This window comes from Hordeum vulgare, chromosome 2H (genome assembly GCF_904849725.1).
Source record: "Hordeum vulgare subsp. vulgare chromosome 2H, MorexV3_pseudomolecules_assembly, whole genome shotgun sequence".
Lineage (NCBI taxonomy): Eukaryota > Viridiplantae > Streptophyta > Magnoliopsida > Poales > Poaceae > Hordeum > Hordeum vulgare.
Window position 1 is genome coordinate 652603758 of NC_058519.1, and position 25578 is coordinate 652629335.

The window sequence follows — 25578 nt, forward strand, 5'->3', positions numbered from 1 at the left end:
GTATTTCTTTCCAAGGGACTAGACTTTTTTTAGTCCCAGGGACTAAAGAAAAAAGTCCCTCCAATAAAGACTTTTTCTAGTTCCTTAAGGAAAAGTCCCTCCTGTTTCTTTACCTAGGGACTAAAAGGGACTTTTTAGTCTAGTCCCTAGGTAAAGAAACACCACCTTATACTAGTAACATATATAGATTACTATTATATGTTACGTCTTATCGTGGGTAGTTTTATGAAAACTGTCTCACATTTCTTTGCTCTGGACTTAATAAACCCTGACGACCGAAATAGTAGCATAGCCTAAGGTTATGTGCATATTATCAATGTAAGTTATTTTTCACTGTGGCCACTTGGATGGCAGAGCGTCTACTAGGAATTCATAGGTTTTCGGCTAGTTTTATCAAAAGGATGGCCCAACAATAAACACTGGCTTTTCTTCTCCTTCCATGATTGAATGAAGTGTGAGAATAACTGGGGTAGAAACGTATGCATTATGCAGGGACGTATGCGTGTTTATATAGGGCCTAAGCCAACCAAATACACAAGATTTACAAGGAGGTTAGGATTGATCTTTATCTGTACAAAGGATATATCTACAAGATCAATCCTAACTTAAACAACACGCACCCCTAATATTACAATGTCTAACACTCCCCTTCAATCACAACTTATCTAAGTTGAGATTGGGACGAAAAATATCTAATTGGCGAGCGGTAAGCGATTTAGTGAAGCCATCCGCCACTTGATCTCCAGTTGGAATGAACCGAATGTGTAATAACTTTTGAGAAACTCGTTCACGGACAAAATGATAGTCAATCTCAATATTCTTGGTATGAGCATGAAAAATGGGATTGGCGGATAGATAGGTTGCACCTAAGTTATGACACCAAAGAGAAGCAGCAGTAGGATGAGCAATGCCCAACTCAGTCAAGAGATTCTGTACCCAAATGATTTCAGCCGTGGCATTGGCAAGTGCCTTATATTCAGCTTCAGCACTGGAGCGAGACACAGTAGCTTGCTTGCGAGCAGTCCAGGAAACAAGGTTACTACCAAAAAACACAGCAAATCCTCTAGTGGACTTTCTATCATGAGGACAGCCAGCCCAATCAGCATCAGCAAAAGCACTTACCAACATGGAGTCGGATTTGCGAATAGAAAGACCATGAGTCAAAGTGCCGTGCAAATATCTAAGAATCCTCTTGACAGCAGTCCAATGGACAGTAGTAGGAGCATGCAAAAATTGACAAACCTTATTGACTCGAAAGGAAATATCAGGACGAGTCAGTGTGAGATATTGCAATGCCCCAACAACACTTCGGTACTGAGTATAGTCCTCATCCCCAAGGGGTTGACCATCAAACAAAGACAGCTTCTCAGAGGTGGAGAGAGGTGTGCTAACAGGTTTGCATCCTGGCATAGCCACTCGTTGTAGCAATTCAAGTAAATACTTACTTTGAGATAACAGGATGCCACCATCAACAGGAGTTACCTCAATACCAAGGAAATAGTGGAGGGAGCCAAGATCCTTGAGAGCAAAATCTATGCGTAGATCAGCAAGGAGAGCTTCAACTGCCTGAGGGTGTGAACTGGTGACAATAATATCATCCACATAGATAAGCATAAAAATGGTTATACCAGCCCGAGAGTATAGAAACAGGGATGTATCACACTTAGAAGGCACAAAACCAAGTGATTGCAGCTTGTTAGAGAGTCGTGAGTACCAGGCTCTTGGGGCCTGTTTAAGACCATAGAGAGCTTTATCAAGTTTGCAAACAAAATGAGGTGACCGTGGATCCACATACCCAGGAGGTTGTTTCATGAACACATCCTCTTCCAGAACACCATGTAAAAACGTGTTCTTGACGTCCAACTGTCGCATGCACCAACCTTTGGAGACATCTATAGACAAAATTAATCTGATAGTGGCAGCTTTGACAACAGGGCTAAAGGTGTCCTCATAATCAAGACCATAACGTTGTTTAAAACCTTTTGCAACCAACCGTGCTTTTATAACGATCAACACTGCCATCAGACTTACGTTTAATCTTGTATACCCACTTGCAGTCAATGAGATTTGTACCTTTCTGGTATGGCACAAGATGCCACGTATGATTTTCCATAAGTGCACGATACTCCTCATCCATGGCCTCCTTCCATCGAGAATGAGTAAGGGCCTCCGACAAATTTTGTGGTTCACCTGTAGCACAAAAGGAGCCCCAACGGATACAACCATCTTTATATTCTTTGGGTTTGAGAGTACCACTACGCGACCGTGTATGAGGACGATCGGGAGGAGGAGGCGGCGGATGTGGCAAGAGAGCCTGGCGACGCCGAAGTGCACCAGGAGCATCAGACGAGGCAGCCGATGCTGATCCAGTGTCATCTGCGACATGCAGCGAATAAGGAGCCAACACGTGGTCGGATGTAGCTGCGTTAGCATGCGGCTCCAGGATCTGTGGAGAGGGTGGCCCACAAGCAGTGTGAGTTGGCGCCGCAGCCGCCGAGGTGGGCGTCGCATTCGAGGCGGAGATCGGCGTGGTAGCTGACCGGGGCAGACCCGAGGGGGGGGGGTTGCAGCCGACCGGGACAGTCCCGCGCCAGGCTGGGAATGTGGTTGATGTCGGAAGACCGACCCGGGCCCGAGGCGGAGCCGTTCGAACCCGCGCGTGAGGCCGTGCCACGTAGGGCGGCAGGATCGGGCGGGAGCGGGCCGGATAGGCGCGCAGATCCCATAGCGGATGCGCGTGACGCTTCTGGCGCTGGCGATCTCGAGGTGGATCTGGCAGGAAGATCGACAGGAGAATCCGCGCCGGTGGGATTTGCTGTGGCTGGCGATTCTGTAGCATGCGTTACCTGCATAAAATCACCATTTTCTGTATAGTTTTCATTAGATCCTGGTACACTGGTATGGGAAATAGACACCGTATTAGTATGCACTTCCTCTAGAGATACTTGGGGTGGCTGTGGAGGAAAAAGAGAAGGTAAAAGAACGAGTTCTGCACGAAGTTGGGCGCCGGCATTAGGGTGTAGGGCAGCAAAGGGAAAAATGTGCTCATCAAAGATAACATCACGAGAAACATAGACCCGACCCGTGGACACATCAAGGCACTTATACCCTTTGTGGAGTGGACTGTAGCCAAGAAAGACACATTGTTTAGAACGATACTCAAGTTTGTGCTTGTTGAAGGGGCGCAAGTTCGGCCAAACTGCACACCCAAAAATACGAAGAGAAGAATAATCAGGTGTGATGTTAAAGAGACGTTCAAGTGGGGTTTGGTTATGAATGACACGACTAGGAACCCGATTTATAAGGTAGATAGCTGTGAGAAAAGCCTCATCCCAAAACTTGAGTGGCATGGATGCATGGGCTAAAAGAGAGAGGCCTACTTCAACAATATGACGGTGTTTGCGTTCAGCAGAACCATTTTGTTGATGACCATGAGGGCAAGAAACATGATGTGTAATCCCAATGCTTTCAAAAAATTGATTCAACTTTTGATATTCACCTCCCCAATCAGTTTGCATGGCAATGATTTTCTTATCAAATAGGCGTTCAACTAGAGCTTGAAAGAGGTGAAACTTTTGGAACACATCAGACTTATGTTCGATAAGATAAATCCAGCTGAACTTACTAAAATCATCGATGAAACTAACATAGTATTTTTGTTTGCCAACAGAAAGAGGCAAAGGGCCCCATACATCGGAAAAAATAAGATCTAAAGGAGCATGAGATACACTAGTTGAACGAGAGTAAGGGAGTTGGTGGCTCTTAGCCATTTGACAAGCATCACAAACTAAATGATGATCGGTTTTATTGGACACGGGAAGATGATGATTACGAAGAATTTGCTGCACCACTGGGAAGGATGGGTGTCCTAGACGCCTATGCCACCTAGAGGTAGATGGCTTGACGACTCCAAGAACCTGACGCCCAGGGATAGCTGGCTGGCCATTGATTGGGTAGAGTCCATCTCTACTTGGACCATGAAGAATTGTGTTCCCCGTTGCCTGATCATTCACAAAAAAGAACTTAGGGTAAACAATAAGATAGGCATCATTATCTTTGGTGAGGTGATGGCCAGAAAGGAGACTTTTGGTGGCACTAGGTACATGGAGAATATTATTTAGCTTGAGAGACTCATGAGGGTAGGAAGAAGTGCATGACCAACATGTGCAATTTTCATACCTTGACCATTTGCTGTATGGATTTGTTCCGGCCCGGTGTAGCGATCACAAACCGTAAGCTTCTCTAGCTCACCAGTCACGTGATCCGTTGCCCCCGTGTCGAGATACCAGTTAGTATCAACACCATAGGAGGTAGCAGCTGCATTGGCAGACTTGGGAGGATTGCTTTGGCGCTTGGGGTTGTTGTTGAAGGTCTTGTCGAAGCGCTTTTTGCAGGATCAAGCACCGTGGCCAGCATACTTGCAGATCTGGCAAATGAGCGGGCCTTGGGGATGAGCAGCAATTCCTCCTGGTGGTGCAGCAGTGGTGTCGAAAGTGTTGGTGAAGGGGGCACCACCACCAGCAGACGAACGAGCAGGGCCACCACGGTCACCCCCTTTGGAGGCGAGGTTGATGGAGTGGGCGGCAGTAGTGTTTTGGAATTCAATCCATGTTTCGGCAGAGAGTAGTAGAGAAAACAGCTCACCGAGGCCGATGGGATTGTCTGCTGCTGCACGGGTTGAGATTGCAGATACAAAGGAGTTGTAATCCGAATCCAAACCGTGCAAGATATGGGAGACAACCTCATCTTCATCAACAGGAGTCCCGGCCGCCGCAAGTTCATCTGTGAAGCCTTTCATCTTAGTATAATAGGAACCAGTGGAGAGATCACCTTTGCGGGATGTAGATAGTTGGCCACGAAGTTGGATCTTGCGAGCACGGGACTGTGCCGCAAACAGCATCAGTATCATCTGCCACACGCCGGAGGAGGTGGTGACGGTGTGGACTTGCAGGAGTACATCCCGGGAGAGGGATGCGAGGAGGAAAGTCAGGACCTGTTGGTCCTGACTGTACCACGCGGTGTACGCCGGGTTAGGAGCTGAGATCAACTCCTTCCCGGAGACCTCCGTCTCCGTGGTCAGAACGGCAGGGGGCGCCGCAGACGTACCATCTAGATACCCCATCAGGCCGGCAGCCCTGATGTGGGGAAGAACATGTGCCTTCCACATCAAAAAATTCTCTCGGGAAAGCTTCTCGGTGATTGTGTGGCTGAGGGCAGCAAGGGAGGTGGAGGAGTTCATCGCGGCGGTGGTGGTGGAGGAGGAGGGGTTGGACATAGATGGGAAGAGGGAGGCTCTTATACCATGTGAGAATAACTTGGGTAGAAACGTATGCGTTATGCAGGGGCGTATGTGTGTTTTTATAGGGCCTAAGCCAACCAAATACACAAGATTTACAAGAAGGTTAGGATTGATCTTTATCTATACAAAGGATATATCTACAAGATCAATCCTAACTTAAACAATACGCACCCCTAATATTACAATGTCTAACATGAAGATCTTACTGTCCAGTGTCCACAGTGTAGACTCAAATGTTGCAAGTACGCATGCATCTAAGTTGCAATTGCTACGCAAACTAACTACTTATTGGTACTACAGTAACAGTACCAGTTGCAGGTTGTAAAGAGGTATGGGGACCTCAACAAGTAGTGAGAGCTTTGATTATGTTTATCAATCCATCAGTCTGATAGGACAGTGCATTAATTAAAGACTTTAAACCTCCCGTAGTTACGGGTGAAAACAATTTATCTACAGTAGATAAAGGAAACGACATGATCAGTACATCTCATTGATGACTGTGTAGTACAATATACATAGTACTGATCATGTATATTGTACTACACAGTCATCAAATTTGAAAATTTACGTTTCAAAAAATTCAAATTTCATCAAATTCAAAAATTTACGGTTCAAAAAATTCTAAAAACAAATATAGATATGTATGAATGCGTAACACACATGTGTATAAATTTTCAGGGAAAAAATATATTGAAATGAGGGTTGTGCAAAAAAAAATTCTAAGGCTTTTTAACACATGATATTATTCATTCTTACAGGTCATGAGTCTGTCTTTTGTGTACAGATCGCATTTCAAGATATTTAGTCATAAAAATTTACACACATACACATAACATCCTTGTTTACTTGCATAAGACTTTCAGACTTATTTGAAACAGGAAAGTTTGAATTTCATTTTTTTTACAAAGTCAAGATCCAATGAGCTTGGTCACCAAAACGACGTTATGCTAAAGAGATGGTTTCTTGGGAAGGAATGCCTTGTACGTCGGTTCTACCTCTCGGGTGGCACTTATAGAGATATATGAACAATTAACCCTTAGTTAATATTACCTATGTTTTGAATTAATTGTCTTCGATTTTCTAGATATAAATATACCTAACACAAAAATGTATCTAAATACATTTTTATTAGACAAATCGTATTACTCAACTAATTCATGACGGAGGGAGTACGTGTATAATTAAACCTCAACGCATCTCCTTTTTCCGATGTTTTAATTTCAAAATTTCACATGTCTTTGTCGGGTGCTGATCATTTTTTGTATCATTAGAAACAGACCCATGTCCAGATTGCCGGTTCTTACAGCCACCTAACCGATGAGCTAGTCGAGTAGCGCAGTATTGTTGTGTATGGAACTGAATACTAGGTCACTATTTCCCTCAGTTTAGACCTTTTTAAAAAAGAAATATCATAAGGATATATCCAACACTCACCTGTAAATTTGGTTTTGTATCCGTCCGTAGACAGGGGAACCAGTCAATGGATACGGATACGGGAGTCGGTCATCCAACGTTATTCGTACAAATTTAAACCAACATTTCGACACATCAGACAAAATTGATGCAAATCCGACAAAATTCATCAAATTTCGGATATAAAATAGCACAAATCATTTATACATAACATGCAAATTAGTCTCATACACCAATAATTTGAATTCAATGAGATTAACCAGATGATGAATATTATTTTCATGAACGGATCATGTCATCCCAAACATACTACACCTTCAGCTTCATCCAACAATGTATGTACCTAAATGGTCGTTCCTTTATCATGTGATACATCACGGTAATGCTTACGAGCTACACAATGTGTAAATACACGCTGAGTGAATGAATGATTCAATCGATAAGTTGAGCAGGAAAAAACAAAACTTATGCAATCCTCCGCTCCCACGTGTAATGTCCACCTTGCCTTCAACCGAGCAACCGTGTCACAAAACATGGTAATGTTGGTATATATGGCTTATCATCAATACGATAACAACAACATATTGCGTTGTTGTACGATGTGCATGTCATAGGGTTGAACGTGATTCGTGCCTAAAACAAATCGTGCCAGAAGAGCCCCCTTTTGTGTCTGCCTATGAAATCCGTGGATACGGCCAACTATGTATCACACAACAACTTGTCCGCCATGCTGTAGTACCCTGCAATCCTTTGTACTCCTAGAACGACATGTCGTTCGAAAATTAGCTCAATGGCCTTTGACTGAATACCTGTCGGGCATACTGTCCGCCATGGACATCGTCGAAAGGGGAGGAGCGGTGTACCTGACTACGGTTGACACCTAGGTGGACGACGCCGTCGTAAAAAGTGAGCGGGCGTATAGGTGCTGGTTGTGGAGGTCCAACAATGCATGTGTGGCGGCCGAAAAAGTACATTAACAACATCAGAGGAGGAGGGTGATGATGTTAAGCAAATGGGAGAGGGGGTAGATTGGAAGATGAATGATACCCATATGATACTTCCACTACGGTAGGTCTTAATGTAAGACATGCAAACTATAAAAAGGCTTCTCATCTTTGCATAAGTACATTTTGGTGTTCAGGCTACATGAAGCTTGACTTCAAAAAATCAGAAATGATGTCTGAATGATTCAAAAATTCTGAAAAAATGCATCCTCATACAGTTATATACTCTATGTGTGCAAATTTTTATCGCCAAATACATTGACATGCAAGCTACATAAAATGGACAAATTGGTGATTTTGAACACATACATTGTTCACCATATGCAATCAGAGTTTTTTAATTTTTTTTATAGCTCACTAATTAATGTGTTTTCTCATGAAATTGTACACAAATGTAGTACACATCCGTAAGTCCACGTGGAATGTTTTTCAGATTTTTTTAAACTATGAAATGTGATGATTATTATTTTTAATGTTTTTTAAGTGGTGTGCTACGCGTCGGTCGGCAGATCTTTCTAAAATACCCACCTCCTAGCGAGCCGTCCGATTCATTGAGGAGCTATTCGTATCATTTTTTTTATGCCACAAAACTCTTATTACACACTAGTGGGGACAGGGCCTATAGTCCCGGCCCGTAAGGGGCTTTAGTCCCGGTTCACCAACCGGGACCAAAGAGGCGGGACTAAAGGCCTAACCTTTAGTCCCGGCCCTGTTCCAAGCCGGGACCAAAGGTGCTTCTCCACGTGGGCGCCTCGGAGCGTCCTCAGGGGAAGGCCCTTTAGTCCTGGGTCTTAACACGGACCAGGACTAAAGAGTTTCTGCAGATTTTGTTTATTTTAGGGTTTTAGGGTTTTAGGGTTTAGGTGTTCGGGAGATTAACGTGATGCCTCGTTTGGTGTTCGGGAATTATTTTTCATATAATTCTAAATATACATGTTTATGCATATATATATAAGATTAACTTATCTTACAAGCGAGCATATATATACAATTATATGGAGATCTGAATTATCGGGACTAGAGCCCGTCTATTCGATTACATGGACCAACATCAGTAATGGCCCCTAGCTACACTAAATCGTCCTGTGTCATCTATAGCTTCCCTCCTTAGAAAGGTCGCAAGCTCCTCTGCAACAGCAATCGCGCGTTGCTCTGGTAGGTACTTCTCCCTCATGGCCGTGTACTATATAAGAAGAGGAGATGAATATGAATATCAATCATGACAACAAAGAATGACGGGTAAAAATAGAGGTGTGAATGTTCATTGCTTACGTCGTATCTGTAATCCTTGTGCTCAGAGGTAAACGTGCGAATGGTCTCGCAAACATAGTATCCGCATAGATGCGTCCCCCGTGGCTGCTGGTCGCACTTTACGAGAATAGAATATATATAATCAAAATAATAATCTAGCATCATAAAAATGTATTGAAAATAGAAGTATATCATACTACTACTTACCTGAGCCGCTCTAAAGGTCAGCTTCTCATGCTCGATACCGGGAGTCACGCACTTGAACCGCTTCCAAACCCTGCCCGACAAGGAAAATGATTTGCTAAGTTTTTCATTAATTGATATATCAGAAAATCATCGAAAGAGACCGATAGGCGCAAGAATGATTGAAATTACCCTTGAAGCATGTCCTGCAGGCTTTGGAACTGTTCCAAGGGTCTCGATAATGGGTCGAAGGCATCAACTCTTCCCTTATCAATTTGAATGTCCAATAGAATCCAATGGTAGGTGCACATGTATATATATATATATATATATATATATATATATATATGTCCGTAGCTTATCAATTACACTTATAAGTGAATGGACACAACAGAGTAAAGACCCTCACTTAAAGTTGTATGGAAACAGTATGTGGTCACATAAATTTTGATATGTTAGAAACCTTAGAAGGTTTTCCTCCGTCTCCTTAGGTTTATCAGTTAGCGTCGCTATATGTATTTTATCTGGGTCAATAAACCCAATATTTAGGATGTTCCTACTTTTACATTCCAAAATCTTCATTCTGGATAATAGAGTACAAGTTATATGTAGACAATGAATTGAAATAAGTAAACAAGTTATATGTAGACAACGAATTGAAAAACTTACAGAAAATAGCAACTCATAAGCGATTTGTCGAGGGCGTCGGCATTGTACATCTGGAAGAGTTCATCAAAATCGATATGGATTTCTTCGGGGCGGCCTTAGTACTCCCGTGGGACACTCGCCACGATCATCGTTCTCCCATTCTTTGATTCACTTAAGTACCATGTATGCAAGTAACACATATTTGTTGGGAGATCATCTTTGCTAACCAAAGGCGCTCCCATGACAAACTGTTGCTTAGGGGCTACCACAACCTTGGGTAACCTGTCGTCTTGGGAAGCCAGAACGTCTTCAATCGGGATACCACATTCATCCGCCCACTTCTTTGCTAATTCCAAATCTTGCCCCTGCACCACAGAGGGAACATTCTCGGGTAACACCCTGAGGGGTGGGATCGACTGTTTGGCCTGTTGTCCAAGCTGAGGAACGTCCGATCTTTTTTTGCTTGTAGTTGAACTTGATTTGCTCCCACTTGCACTTGCACGTGATCTGCTCTTTTTCCCTTCCTTCTGCAATGTGCGTGTATAGTCATCAGGCTTATGGTGTAAGCCATACTGTGATGGAAGGGTCGTGAAGTATTTTGCATATGCTATTTGCTTCTCGGTGTATTCTGGGCGGGGCTCGGGTTCCTTCTTTTTCATCTGTGCATCATAATGTTCCTTTGTTATCCTGGCGTTTTCCTCGTTGGTACGATCATAAGGTCCGATAGGAAGATTAGCATGAGGTACCTTTGGGAGGGGCGATAGTTTGCGCTTTGGGGAGCTCCGTTGCTTAGAACTCATCGACGGAGCGTTCTTGCTGGCACGCTTCCGCTTAGTATCCTTAGCGGGCGGCGGCGGAGACGGACGACCCAATTCCGGCGGCGGTGATCGAGATGGACTCGTGTTGTGCTGGCCGTCGTCATGTGGAGGGCTTGGAGGTGATGGAGGTGTAGGTGACCTGCGATGACTCGGAGGCTGTGTTGTCCTTGGGGCCGAGCCTGGAAGCTTGATGTAGTTCTTGTCCCATAGGATGACTCCACCCAGTACTTCTTCGAGTGTCCTCTCATCTTCGGGTCCAGCTATGTCGAGCTCCATATCATGAAACCGCGCCATGATTTCATCCACCCCGACTTTCGCAAAGCCAGGTGGAATCTCACGGCCATGCCAGCGTGCATCACGGCCAGAAGGTAAAGCTTGTCCGACGGCCACCTTCATGGATATGTTCTTGAATTTCTGATGGAGTTCACATGATGTTGACTCCTTGATTCCATCCACGGGGTAGCCGGGACTGCCCTCTATCGTTCTTCATGCATCGTCGGGCGGGGCCTCAGATTCAGCCACGCTGCTTTTCCGCTTAGATGGGGCGCCGGTAATATCGAGTGCAGGATCTTCCTAGCGCGCTACTCCTCTAAGCTCATCAATCTGCTTCTGTTGCTCGTTAAGCCTGGCAAGCAACTGGTTGAACTTGTCATTCTCCTCATCCTACTGTCGCTTCTTTGCTCTTGCTCGGCTTCTGTAAGTGTCTTGGTCTCTAGCAAACCCAAGCCACCACGGGTAAGAAGGACCGAAGCCTCGCGTTCGTCCTCCATGTTCATCATTGCCGAGGACCAGTGTGAGCAAATCTTTCTCTCTATCTGCAGTGAACTGTCTTTTTCCCTCCTTAATTTCTTTCACTATCTTTTTCCAATTCTCCCTAGGTATCCTAAGACCGACACTGCAGATGAGGTCCCCTGTTTCTTCGTCGTACGAACCACCATGCGCAAGGAACCAATTTCTTGCTCTCAATTCCCACTCATCACGGATGGGTTCAGGTATGATGCCTTTAGCTAGCAGATCTTGCTCTTTCTTATCCCACTTTGGGATGGCAGTCTCATAGCCCCCTGGCCCCAGCGTGTGGTGATATTTCTTCTTGTCGGCATTTTTCTTGTTCTTTTTTGATAATGCCTTGGCATCTTCTGACTCCTTGTACTCTTGAAATGCCTTCCAGTGATTCGCCTGCTTGGCTAGATACCCCTCAAATACTGGCACTTTCTTTGTCTTCCGATAGTTTTTCCATAGCTTCTTCTTCCAGCTACGGAACAGTTCTGCCATCTTCTTAGAGTCCACTGCTTCACTTTGGCCCTCAGTTTTTTTGTGGCGTCTTCATTCTCACATTCTGGGAGGTTGAAATGTGACATGAGATCATTCGAAAGATTATCTTTGTACCTTTCGGCGACATAGTCACTATTGGCTGCCCCTTTGCGCTTGTTCCACTCCCGAACGCTGATCGGGACGTGATTCCTAACGAGAACTCCGCATTGCTTCTTCAATGTGCCAATAGCATTCTTAGGAAGCTTGGGTTCGCCCGTAGGCAATATCACCTCAAAGGTGTAATGCGTCCGTGCATCCAACTTTTTAGTCGGCCCTCGTTTTGTAGCTTTGCTCGATGTGGAGGCCTAAGAGGGAGAAACATTCGTCAAATCAATGTATATATATACAATATAGAGCTATCTCCAATATTTTTCACATATTACAAGTGATTGTCGAACTTCATATGTATACCTCGCCGGACTTTATTATTTCTCCACCGGCGTCTCCATCAGTGGAGCTATCACCTTCTCCGTCATTCGACCTATCTCCTGCCACGTCGGCTTCATCTTCATGTCGGTCGACCTCCATTCCATATCCGGAGGGGTTTAGATATGACGACGGAGATTCAGCAGGTTCAACGTCGGGGCCGTCTTGATTATATCTTTGAGAAGTTCTTCCCCTTCGAGGTTCCTGATATGTGGATCCATAGTTCTGCAAAAAAGGACATTTGATTAACTAATAAACTAACAAACTATATAAGAGGGGTTGGAAACTTCGAAGTGTCGTTTTATATAGGAGGACCTTTAGTCCCGGGTCTAGGCTAGAACCTAAACTCTAAAATATGTCTAACGGATTCTCTTAACCTTTAAGGATTTAACAAAATGGCGACATTCTAGATGTGTAGAAAATGATCCTATTTTTCCTGATCTCATCTACCCTTATATATGTCACATTGTCTAGTGTCAAAGGACTTTGTTGAACTTTGTACCAAAAAAGAATTATTCTATCAGGAACTCCGTTCCAAAACAACTTTAGTCCCGGGTCGTGGCTCCACCCGGGACTCCTAGATTTCTGCATAGTGCTCTCTAATTTTAGTATTCAAAGTAGGAGTACTTTTCCAATTTGAGCATTCAATAAGCAAAACCAAATCGTAAAATAAAGTAGTATTCAAATTAGCATGCATTCAATTATAAGCAAAACTACATCATCTCTTGTGTCCGTACATCGTTGAATATTATCACTAATACTCCTCGAATACTATCATACATATAGCATCACTAATACAACTAGAAACGTAGCGCCCGACGGGTATCGTCGCGGGCGGTGGACACCCAAAGAGAAGGAACCATCACAGGATCATAGCTCCAGTGAGATCCCCGAAGAACCTTCCAGGTAAGGTCGAACCTGCCCTCCAACGCAACCATGTAGCGACGGACGTACTCATCCTCCTCGCTGACACGGTGACGTACCACCTCCGCGGTGTTCGGAAGCCTCGGCACCGTCACTGGCCCACGCGACCGCCATCAAACAAGGATCGGGTCAACAACGGGCTGGCTCCTCACCAACCTACGCCCCGCGGAAGGTAGCACCTCCCAATACCAGCTGGGCAGAGCCCAGTCCCGGACATGGCCCCTCTGATCAAGCAGGTGTCCTCCGCCGAGTCGACGACGAGGATGCGGGATAGGCATCGTAAAATGAACTAAAAAAATAAACTAGTTCTATTAATTTTCTTGCTAAAAATAAAGTAATTGTATATATAGTAAAATGAAGTAGTTTTATTAAATCAACTAGTTCAACTATATATTGACAAAAGTTTTAAGTGTGTGTAAAAATTTGTGTATGTAAGCATCTACAATTGTATTAGTGATGCTATCAACACTACATACAACAGCTAGTCTAAAACCCTACATTCACCACTGGATCAAATTGCAAGGGACTGGTTTGTCAAGTCATGCAATCTTGATTCGGTGCTATGCTAACACACAATATTTATCTGCGAAATGTTTATTGCATCTTGACACTTCAGATGAGTTTCTTGACCATCGTTTTAATAATTACTCCCTCTGTTCCTAAATATTTTTCTTTTAGGGATTCAACTGGACTACATACAAAGCAAAATGAATGAATCTACATTCTATATTATGTCTATATACAGATCTATATGTAGTCCATAGTGAAATCTCTAGAAAGACAAATATTTAGGAACGCAAGGAGTACATATTTAGTTCAAAGTTATGCATGTAGTTGGACGGAAACAACGGACGAGCCAAGTTCAAAGGTTTGTACACAGCTAGCAAACTTATTTCACTGCACAGGTTGGCTACCCTTTTCTTCCATTTTTAAAAGGTTAGTTTCTCCTAAATTCGTTTTTTTCTTGTGTTTCACTAAATTTGCTGGGATCAGTGGCTGCAATAGTAAAAATAGTATCAACATAAATTTCCTGGTGGATCAAATAATACCGATTCTATTGTGTAGGTATTAATAGTTTTTCTACAAACTTTGTAAAGAAAAAACTTTCTTAAATTATAAAAATAATGGCGGCACAGGGGGAGAGGGAGAGGGAGGATAGGGGGAGCTCACGGCGGAGCAACGGGGCGACGGCGAGGCGAGGCGAGTTGGGGGCGGCGACGGCGTCGGCGACGCGGCGAGGAGCTTTGGGCTAGAGGCGAGACGGCAACGGCGCAACAATGTCGAAGAGGCGAGACGGCGACGGCGAGGCAAGGCGAGACGGCGATGGCGAGGCGAGGCGTATCGGCAACGGCAAGGAGGACGGCGGGCGTCGACGATGGCGAGAGCGAGGCGGAGGTTCGGCAGCCTGGCGGCGTCGATCGCGTCGTCGTCCTGTGCGCAGGCGAGAGCGAGAGGAGGAAGAAAACGAGAGGAGATGGGTTGGAAATTTCCAACTCCCTCTTATATAGGTGGAGCTTTAGTCCCGGGTCGGGGATTGAACCGGGACTAAAGACACCCTTTAGTCCCGGGTCTAGCCACGACCCGGGGCTAAAGACCCCTTTTCGGCAGGCGGGGAGGCGGGAAACGAGGGGCTTTAGTCCCGGGTCGGGGCTCGAACCGGGACTAAAGACACCCTTTAGTCCCGGGTCTAGCCACGACCCGGGGCTAAAGACCCCTTTTCGGCAGGCGAGGAGGCGGGAAATGAGGGGCTTTAGTCCCGGGTCGTGGCTCCACCCACGACTAAAGGTGGTCTTTAGTCCCGGTTCGAGCCCCGGACCGGGACTAAAGACCTGGGCTGGCTCCAGTGCGACACAGGGCAACCTTTAGTCCCACCTCGCCTAGCAGGCCTATGGGCCTAACTCTCCTCTCACTGCATGTTGGGCCTATTGGGCCCGCGGGCCTGCATCCTGGCCCACCTGTCGGGTAGGGTTTCTAGTCGTATGCAGGCCGTGATGGCCCAATAGGCGGCATTTTTTTTACTTTAATAATTTTTAGTCCTAGTTTATATTTTAATTCTTTGCTATTAAATATTTTTTTTCTCTTCTATTTTAGTTTTTTATTGAGTTGATCTTTTTATGTTTCTTTTTAGTTAATGTTTTACTTGATTCTTTCCAACAAATAAGCACTTTGATAATTTTAGTTAATTATTTTTAATTCATTCATTTTAGTTAATATTTTAGTTGATTCTTTTTAGTTGACTCTTTTTTTGTTTTCTATTAAGTATTTTAACAAAAAAAACTTTATGAAATTTCTGACTTCATTTGATATTTTTCGTGAATTTACTTATTTTTTTGAGCTAGTTGACCCTGAAACTGAAAAACACTACAAATGAACTCTAAAAATGTTGAAAGTTGGCATGGTATCATCATTTTCACCCACATAGCATGTGCTAGAAAGTTGAGAGGGTTACGGCAAAAACTGGATGCACTTCGTGTACAAAACGGACAATCTCTCTCGAAGTAAGGGATTTCATTTTTTGTACTTATTTGAACTCCATACATTTTGTGTGTTCAAAAAGCACCATTCAAAGGCACATCACAAAATTTCAACAATTTCTGACTTCATTTGGTATTTTTCGTGCATTTAATTATTTTTTTGAGCTAGTTGACCCTAAAATTGAGAAGCACTACAAATGAAATCTGAAATTGTTGAAAGTTGGCATGGTATCATCTTTTCACCCACACAACATGTGCTAAAAAGTTGAGAGGGTTACGACAAAAACTGGATGCACTTCGTGTACAAAACGGACAATCTCTCTCGAAGTACCACGGTTTCGAACGAGTTACAAAGGGATTTCATTTTTTTGAACTTATTTGAACTCCATACTTTTTGTGTGTTCAAAATGCACCAATCAAAGGCACATCACAAATTTTCAACAATTTCCGACTTCATTTGGTATTTTTCGTGCATTTACTTTTTTTTAGCTAATTGATCCCGAAATTGATAAGCACAACAAATGAAATCTGAAAATGTTGAAAGTTGGCATGGTATCATCATTTCACCCACAAAGCATGTGCTAAAAAGTTGAGAGGGTTACGGCAAAAACTGGATGCACTTCGTGTACAACACGGACAATCTCTCTCGAAGTATGCATGAGGGTTTCGAACGAGAACTCATCTGTTACAAAGAGATTTCATTTTTTTGAACTTATTTGAACTCCATACTTTTTGTGTGTTCAAAATGCACCATTCAAAGGCACATCACAAATTTTCAACAATTTCTGACTTCATTTGGTATTTTTCGTGCATTTACTTATTTTTCTTTGAGCTAGCTAGTTGACCGTGAAATTGAAAAGCACTACAAATGAACTCAGGAAATGTTGAAAGTTGGCATGGTATCATCATTTCACCCACATAGCATGTGCTAAAAAGTCGAGAGGGTTACGGCAAAAACTGGATGCACTTCGTGTACAAAACGGACAGTCTCTCTCAAAGTATCAGGTTTTCGAACGAGAACTCATCTGTTACAAAGAGATTTCATTTTTTGTCTTTCCATACACTCCCAGGAAGCCTAGTAGGTTCACACAAAGATTCTTCGTCAGGTGCATCACGTCGATTGAAGACCGGACCTCTAGGTGTTTCCAATAGGGTAGCTCCCAAAATAAAGATTTCTTTTTCCACATGGGCACGTGTCCGGTAACGTCATCTTTTGGAACAGACTGACCACCGGGACCCTTTCCAAAGATTATTATTTGATCCAAATCCTTGACCATAGCCAATAACTCATCACCAGTAGGGAGGTTAGGCTTTTCCGGTGATCTGCCACACCGTTGAAATGCTTGCCTTTCTTTCTTACGGTATGATTGGTCGGAAGAAATTGACGACACCCCGGGTAGACAACCTTTTCTATTGCATGTTTGAGAATTTGACAAAACTATGATAATGAAAAGTGTATGAAATTGAATAAATAATTCAAAACTATTTTCTATTTTCAAAATTAATTATTTTGACTATCCAAACTATTAACTATTTTGTTATTTTCAATTAAAAACTATGTTTATTAAAAATTCTTTTCGCATATTTGAGAATTTGACAAAACTATGAAAATGAAAAGTGTTTGAAATTGAATAAATAATTCAAAACTATTTTCTATTTTCAAAATTAATTATTTTGACTACCCAAACTATTAACTATTTTGTTATTTTCAATTAAAAACTATGTTTATTAAAATTCTTTTTGCATATTTGAGAATTTGACAAAACTATGAAAATGAAAAGTGTTTGAAATTCAATAAATAATTCAAAACTATTTTCTATTTTCAAAATTAATTATTTTGACTATCCAAACTATTAACTGTTTTGTTATTTTCAATTAAAAACTATGTTTATTAAAATTCTTTTTTAATATTTGAGAATTTGACAAAACTATGAAAATGAAAAGTGTTTGAAATTGAATAAATAATTAAAAACTATTTTCTATTTTCAAAATTAATTATTTTGACTATCCAAACTATTAACTATTTTGATATTTTCAATTAAAAACTATGTTTATTAAAATTCTTTTTGCATATTTGAGAATTTGACAAAACTATGATAATGAAAAGTGTTTGAAATTGAATAAATAATTCAAAACTATTTTCTATTTTCAAAATTAATTATTTTGACTATTCAAACTATTAACTATTTTGTTATTTTCAATTAAAAAATATGTTTATTAAAATTCTTTTTGCATATTTGAGAAAACTATGATAATGAAAAGTGTTTGAAATTGAATAAATAATTCAAAACTCAAAGGTTTAGTACATTCCATACATGCATTATATAAAAGGTTTAATAGATTATTACATTATTGCACCAATATTCCTATCTATTATTTCTGTTTTCTTCTGGGTCGTAGCCATGGAGAACCTTCATCATTCAGTAGGATGCTTGGGTCAGTTTTCACTTTGAAGGGCGGAATTTCATGAGACTTATTATAATCTACTAACATGTCTGTCTTGTCATCTACTCCCACGATGTTTCTTTTCCCTGAAAGAACTATGTGGCGTTTTGGCTCATCGGACGATATCTTCTTTTGCTGATTTCTTTTTCTCGTTTTTGTAGACATGTCCTTCACATAGAAAACCTGAGCGACATCATTGGCTAGGACAAATGGTTCGTCCATGTACGCAAGATTGTTGAGATCCACTGTTGTCATGCCGTACTTTTGGTCTACAACTACCCCGCCTCCTGTCAGCTTCACCCATTTGCACCAAAACAAAGGGATCTTAAAAGTAGGTCCATAGTCAAGTTCCCATATCTCCTCTATGTACCCGTAATATGTTTACAAACAGTGTCCATTCTCGTCTGTTGCATCAAAGCGGACACCACTATTTTGGTTGGTGCTCTTTTTATCTTGGGCAACCGTGTAAAATGTATTCCCATTTATCTCATACCCTTGGAAAGTACATATAGTCGAAGATGGTGGCCTGGCCAAATAGTACAGCTGATCTCCAACGGTGTCGTCATTCATGAGATGTGTCTGCAACCAACTGCCGAAAGTCTTCTCGTGTTCCCCTTTAATCCAAGAGTCAGCCTTCCCCGGGTTTTCGGAGCGTAGAATATTCTTGTGTCTCAAGATATACGGAGCCACCACGGTGGAATTGTGTAGAACTGTGTAGTGTGCTTGAGAGAAAGAATGCCCGTCCATACATACTTTTGCTTTCCTTCCTAGTGTGCCTTTTCCTGTCAGCCTACCCTCATACCGAGATTCAGGAACACCAATCGGCTTAAGGTCAGGAAGAAAGTCCACACAAAACTCAATGGCCTCCTCTGTTCCATAGCCCTTGGAGATGCTTCCTTCTGGCCTAGCACGGTTACGAACATATTTCTTTAAGACTCCCATGAACCTCTCGAAGGGGAACATATTGTGTAGAAACACAGGACCGAGAATTCTAATCTCTTTGACTAGGTGAACTAGGAGGTGTGTCATTATATTGAAGAAGGATGGCGGGAACAACAACTCAAAGCTGACCAGACATTGGACCACATCAATCTGTAACCCTGATAGACTTTCTCGATCGATTACCTTCTGAGAAATTGCATTGAGGAATGCACATACCTTCACAATTGCCAGGCGAACATTTTCCGGTAGAATTCCCCTCAATGCAACCAGAAGCAATTGCGTCATAAGCACGTGGCAGTCATGAGACTTTAGGTTTTGGATTTTTTGTCTTTCATATTTACGATTCCCTTTATATTCGACGAGAAGCCAGTCGGGACCTTGATACTGAAAAGGACTTCAAAGAAGATTTCCTTCTCTTTCTTAGTAAGAGCGTAGCTGGCACGCCCTTGAAACTGCCCTGGATGCATGCCATCTCTTCCTTTATAACGTTCCTGGTCCTCCCGTGCTTCCGGTGTATCTTTTGACTTCCCATACAAGCCCAGGAAGCCTAGAATATTCACGCAGAGATTCTTCGTCAGGTGCATCACGTTGATTGCCGAGCGGACCTCATGGACTTCCCAGTAGGGTAGCTCCCAAAATATAGATTTCTTCTTCCACATGGGTACGCGCTTATCAGGGCCGTTAGGAACAGGTTGGCTGCCAGGACCCTTTCCAAAGATTACTTTTAAATCTTTGACCATGTCAAATACTTCAGCACCAGTACGGATGACATGCTTCCCCCGGGGTTCTGCCTTGCCATTGAAATGCTTGCCTTTTTTCTTTAAGGGATGCTTGGGCGGAAGAAAACGACGATTGTACGGGTACACATTCTTCCTACATTTGTCCAGATATATACTTTCTGTCTGATCCAGACAGTGCGTGCATGCATTGTATCCCTTGTTTGACTGTCCTAAAATGTTACTAAGAGCAGGCCAATCATTGATGGTTACGAAAAGCAACGCTCGAAGGTCAAATTCCTCTTGTTTGTGCTCGTCCCAGACACGTACACCTGGTTCGGCCCACAGCTGTAAAAGTTCATCAACTAATGGCCTTAGGTACACATCAATATCGTTGTCGGGTTGCTTTGGACCTTGGATAAGCACTGGCATCATAATGAACTTCCGCTTCATGCACAACCAAGGAGGAAGGTTGTAGATACATAGAGTAATGGGCCAGGTGCTGTGACTGTAACTCTGCTCCCCAAAAGGATTCATGCCATCTGTACTCAGACCAAACCATAAGTTCCTTGCGTCACCTGCAAATCTCGGTAACTCTCTCTCGATTTTTCTCCACTACCGACCATCAGCGGTGTGCCTCGACTTATCGTCTTTCATACGATCTTCCATGTGCCATCCCAACAACTTTGCATGATCTTTATTTCTGAACAGACGTTTCAACCGTGGTATTATAGGAGCATACCACATCACCTTGGCAGGAACCCTCTTCCTGGGTGGCTCGCCCTCAATATCACCAGGGTCATCTTTTCTGATCTTATACCGCAATGCAGTGCATACCGGGCATTTATCCATATTCTCGTACTTCTCACCGCGGTAGAGGATGCAGTCATTAGGGCATGCATGTATCTTCTGCACGTCTAATCCTAGAGGGCAGACAAGCTTATGTGCTTCGTACATGCTGGCGGGCAATTCGTTCTTTCTTGGAAGCATCGTCTTCATCAGTACCAGCAACTTTTCGAATGACGAGTCAGTCACACCGGTCTCTGCCTTCCACTTTAGCAATTCCAGTGTGCTACCCAGCTTCTTCTGGCCATCTTCACCAGTTGGGTACAACAATTTGTTGTGGTCCTGTAACATCTGCTCGAACTGCAACCTCTCCTTTTCTGTGTCGCAACCTCGCCGTGCATCAGAAATGACCCGACCAAGATCATCAGCGGGCTCATCTGGTTCCCGTTCTTCATCCTGATCTTCTTCTTCATTGTCTTCCATTGCGGTATCAGCATACTCAGGGAACATAGATCGGTAGTTGTCATCATCGTTCTCTTCTTCTTCATCGTCGTCTTCCATCATAACCCCTCTTTCTCCGTGCTTGGTCCAAACATTATAGCCCGACATAAAACCGGACAGAAGCAGGTGGCTCTGAATGACTCTTGAGGAAGTGTAATCCTTCTCATTCCGACATTCAACACATGGACAAAACATATAGCCACCACCATGCTTGTTCGCATCTGCTGCATCTTGAAAAGAATGCATGCCTTCTTTGTAAGCGGCTGTGCGTCGATCACCGTACATCCATGGATGACTCATCTGCGTTATACAACAGTATATCAAATACAATCACGACCCTAAAAATTAGTACCGCACGGTCTAAACGAGGAATTATAGTTGCTAACCTTTTAGAATAAGTAGAAATAAAGAGGAAGAGGTTTAAGCGTGGCTCGGGCATCTCATATCGTAGTTGTGTTCGGTGAACTGAAGCGGCATCGCTCTAACATACATTTCAACAAACACCTCTAGTACATCCAAGAAAAATGGAGAGCTAGCACACACCCACACTCTTTCATCCAAGAAAAATGCAAGGAAGAGGGGAGAGGGGGGCTGTGGCCAATATATATAGGCAGAGGACTTTAGTCCCGGTTTGAGACACAAACCGGGACTAAAGGTGGCGCACATGCGGGCTGCACACCGCGTAGCCCTTTAGTCCCGGTTTGAGACACAAACCGGGACTAAAGGCTCCTTACGGGCCGGGACCAAAGCCTCGTGGGCGGCATTGCGATTTTGGGGCGACGTGGCCGGGCCTTTAGTCCCGGCCCAGATGGAGGCCGGGACTAAAGGGTCCAGGCCAAAGGCCCGTTTTCCACTAGTGACAAAACTTTGTATTCATGAAACAATGCATTTTTTGCAAGATCTTTTGTATTCTAATTTTCTTTAACAAAATCCTTATCGTAAAACCTCCTTTTTCCTAATTTTCTGCAACAAGATCCATGTTACATAATCTCTTCATCTCTTATTTTCGGCAAAACGACCTTTGTTGTAAAACCATATCTTCTCTAAGTTTCTGCGATAAGACATATGTTGCACAACACTCTTCTCCAATTTTCTACGACAAAACCCTTGTTGCAAAAGTTACAATAAAATCTTCACTTCATCTAATTTTCTGCAACAAGACAAATATTATAAAAAATACAAGATTATCTCTAGCCGTTCATGCACTTACGCAGCGGTCGTCCGTTTTCATACGTTTGGCAACAAAGCCGTTGTTGCAAAGATAAGATGTAAAAGAGACGTAAGTGGTCCAGTAGGAGACGTATCCAGCAACAGAGGCCGGTTGATCATAATCATTTCCATTTTTTAAAGGGATCTATATATGTTGCCCGAACACCAAAACGCTGCAGTCTGAAGCTCGTCTATATAAAGACGCTGTCTAGGCCCTAGGGAAATCAAGCATGCGCAGTGTGGACGCAGATGGAGCCGCTTCTTATGCTCACGGCGCTCCTCCTTGTGCACGCGGTGGCTTTCCTGGTGTGCACGGCTGCTGCTCGTCGGCGGCACTCACAGTGCTACCTGCTGGACTACGTGTGCCATAAGCCGTCTGACGACCGCAAGGTTAGCACGGAGGTCGCCGGCAAGGTGATCGAGCGTAACAAGCGCCTCGGCATCCCCGACTACCGGTTCCTCCTCCGTGTCATCGTCCGCTCCGGCATCGGCGAAGAGAGCTACTCCCCGCGCAACGTCCTTGAGCACCGCGAGGACTCGCCCACCCACCAGGACGCGCTGGAGGAGATGGACGCCTTCTTCGACGAAGCCATCGCTGCGCTCTTCCTCAGGACTGGCATTGCGCCCCGCGACGTCGACGTGCTGGTCGTCAACGTCTCAATGTTCTCCCCTGCGCCGTCGCTCGCCTCCAGGATCGTGCACCGTTTCGGCATGCGCGAGGATGCCGCTACGTACAACCTTTCCGGCATGGGTTGCAGCGCTGCCCTGGTGTCACTGGATCTCGCGCGCAACGCGCTGCGGACGCGGCCGATGTCGCTAGCTCTGGTGGTCTCGACGGAGTCCATCGCCCCCAACTGGTACGCCGGCACCGACAGGTCCATGATGATGAGTAACTGCCTCTTTCGCTGCGGAGGCTCCGCCGTGCTGCTCACCAATGACCCGTCGTCGCTCCAGGGGCGTGCCAAGATGGCTCTCCGCCACCTCGTGCGAGCAAACACTGCCGCGGACGACGTGGCGCACGGGTGCGCGCTGCAGCGTGAGGACGACAACGGGCGCGTGGGGATGAGCCTCAGCAAGGCTTTGCCCAAGGCCGTCGTCCGGGTCATGGCACTAAACCTGCGGCGCCTCACCCCGCGCGTCCTCCCCGTGTCCGAGATCCTGCGGTTCGCCGCCAGCCACATGTCCAAGAAGCTTCTATCCCGCGTGCATGTGAAGGCACACGGACGCCACAAGATCAACTTCAAGACCGGCGTGGAGCACTTCTGCCTCCACCCCGGCGGCACCGCCGTAGTCGAGGCAGTGAAGGAGAGCTTCGGTCTAGACGAGGACGACGTGGAGCCTTCGCGGATGACGCTGCACCGGTGGGGCAACACGTCTTCGAGCAGCCTCTGGTACGTCCTGTCCTACATGGAGGCCAAGGGGAGGCTCAAGAGAGGGGACAGGGTGCTCATGCTCACCTTTGGGTCGGGATTCAAGTCCAACAGTTGCCTGTGGGAGGTGACCCGTGACATGACTGACAAGGGCGCGTGGGCAGACTGCATCGACCAATACCCACCGGAGAGCATCACCAACCCCTACATGGAAAAGTACACATGGGTCAACGAGGTCGAGGATGTGGAGGTTTAGCAATCTGCACGCACTTCAATCTTGTTACTTGACGCAGTCTTAATCTTGTTACTTGACGCATTCTTATTTGTGTTTGTTCTTGCGAGCTCATTTCTGTAACTGCTACAATCTTTTTTCTCCTATCAATATGAAGATACGCAAATCCCTTGCGTATTTGCAAAAAAAAAAAACAAGTGGTACCCTACCCTGGTTAGTAGAACTAGTACAAATGCCCGTGCGTTGCACTGGGCAAAAAATATCTCAAGGCCTTTCTATTAAAGAATAATCTGCACCCTTGTACTAAAAAACCACTACACAACAGTGATTGATTCAATCTCTGAAACCAAGCTACCTAAATCTACCTAATTGATCTTGTTTATTGATTCAACAGTAAGTAGTTGTAGCTTAATTTTCATTCGATTTCAATGGATTAATTCAAGCATTATTTTCTGCTTAAAATGAAGCTATACGATAATGGTTTTGTTATTTCTCTTATAAACTAAAAATGAAGCATTACTGTATGTCCTAAGAAACTATTTACTTGCAGCTATAAAAGGTTTTCATCCTTCCGAAGTGAAAACTCTATTGTGTACATGTATTTGAAAATAGGGGGAAGATAAGTTTCATGTGGTAATTAGCAGACACACTACTTAACCAGGAATAAGATTCACATAAAGTGAAGTGAGAGTTAACACTATATCAAACTAAACATGTTCCGAAGATTTACATTGATCTCCTTTGAAATGAACTGCAAAATATGCAGAAACCTGAAACTCTATCCAGGATGAGCACTATGATTGTTACTGCCAATTTTGATGCAGTCACACAAACTCTACTCGCAAACCTGCAATGCCAAGGAACTTAAGAGTACAAAGGAGCGTGTGCGTTGCAACAGGATAAAAAATAACACACGTTCTTAACCTAATAGTTATAACTCTCTAATAGGTCCATGTCCCTTATTTTCACATGGCATCACATTTGTGTTGTCAACAATGGCCTCAATGCTCACTGAATGCTCTCTCGTCTCCATCCCTTCCTCTCTCTCTCTCTCTCTCTCTCTCTCTCTCGGGCTTTTAAATTATGCAACATATGGATGTTTGTCTTCGTTAAATAGACCACGGGTCAATTAGGCTCTATTATCTCTTTGCTTCCCGATTTCCTCTATGAATCCAACCTCTCTTTCCTTTCTTATTTCCTTTCTATTTCTGTTCTCTCTTTCCTTATTCCCAAGACGACTTCTTAACACCCAAGAAAGGCAAAGTTGTATATAAATCAGAGGGATTGTATCTAAAGGGTCGATGTGGGACAATTTAATAACTTAATTGATCCTTTTATATATACCTAACAAAAAATACAACGTAGCTTAGTTGGCCACTTCATCCTATAGAGAACTGGAGGTAAAAAAATTAAGAAAAGAAGTGCTTTCACCTAGGATCGAACTCAGACCTAACAGGTGAAAGGGCGACAGCCCAGCCACTGGGCCGGTTACGTGTTGATAGCTAATATGTGGCCCGTTTGCTCATAACCATGACTGGTGTAGCATTTTTTTTTAAAACGAAACTTTTTTGTCACTTATGGGTGGCATTGGTGGGTAATTTTTGCCAACTTTAAGGACAAATTCAA

At 43.7% G+C, this 25578-nt stretch overlaps 1 protein-coding gene and 1 pseudogene across 1 annotated transcript; one reads left to right on the top strand and one right to left on the bottom strand.

The window, feature by feature from the left end:
• Positions 1 to 4675: 4675 nt before the first annotated feature.
• LOC123433756 lies at positions 4676 to 4759 on the bottom strand (annotated as a pseudogene).
• A 17840-nt stretch (positions 4760 to 22599) lies between these two features.
• On the top strand, positions 22600 to 24001 carry LOC123431237 (3-ketoacyl-CoA synthase 12-like). Its single transcript, XM_045115062.1, has one exon. The coding sequence runs from the start codon at positions 22600 to 22602 to the stop codon at positions 23974 to 23976; it is 1377 nt and encodes a 458-aa protein (XP_044970997.1). The 3' UTR covers positions 23977 to 24001.
• Positions 24002 to 25578: the final 1577 nt, after the last annotated feature.

Excerpts from the sequence above, each read along its gene's own strand:
- LOC123431237 (XM_045115062.1), top strand. The coding sequence starts at position 22,600 with ATGGAGCCGCTTCTTATGCTCACGGCGCTCCTCCTTGTGCACGCGGTG.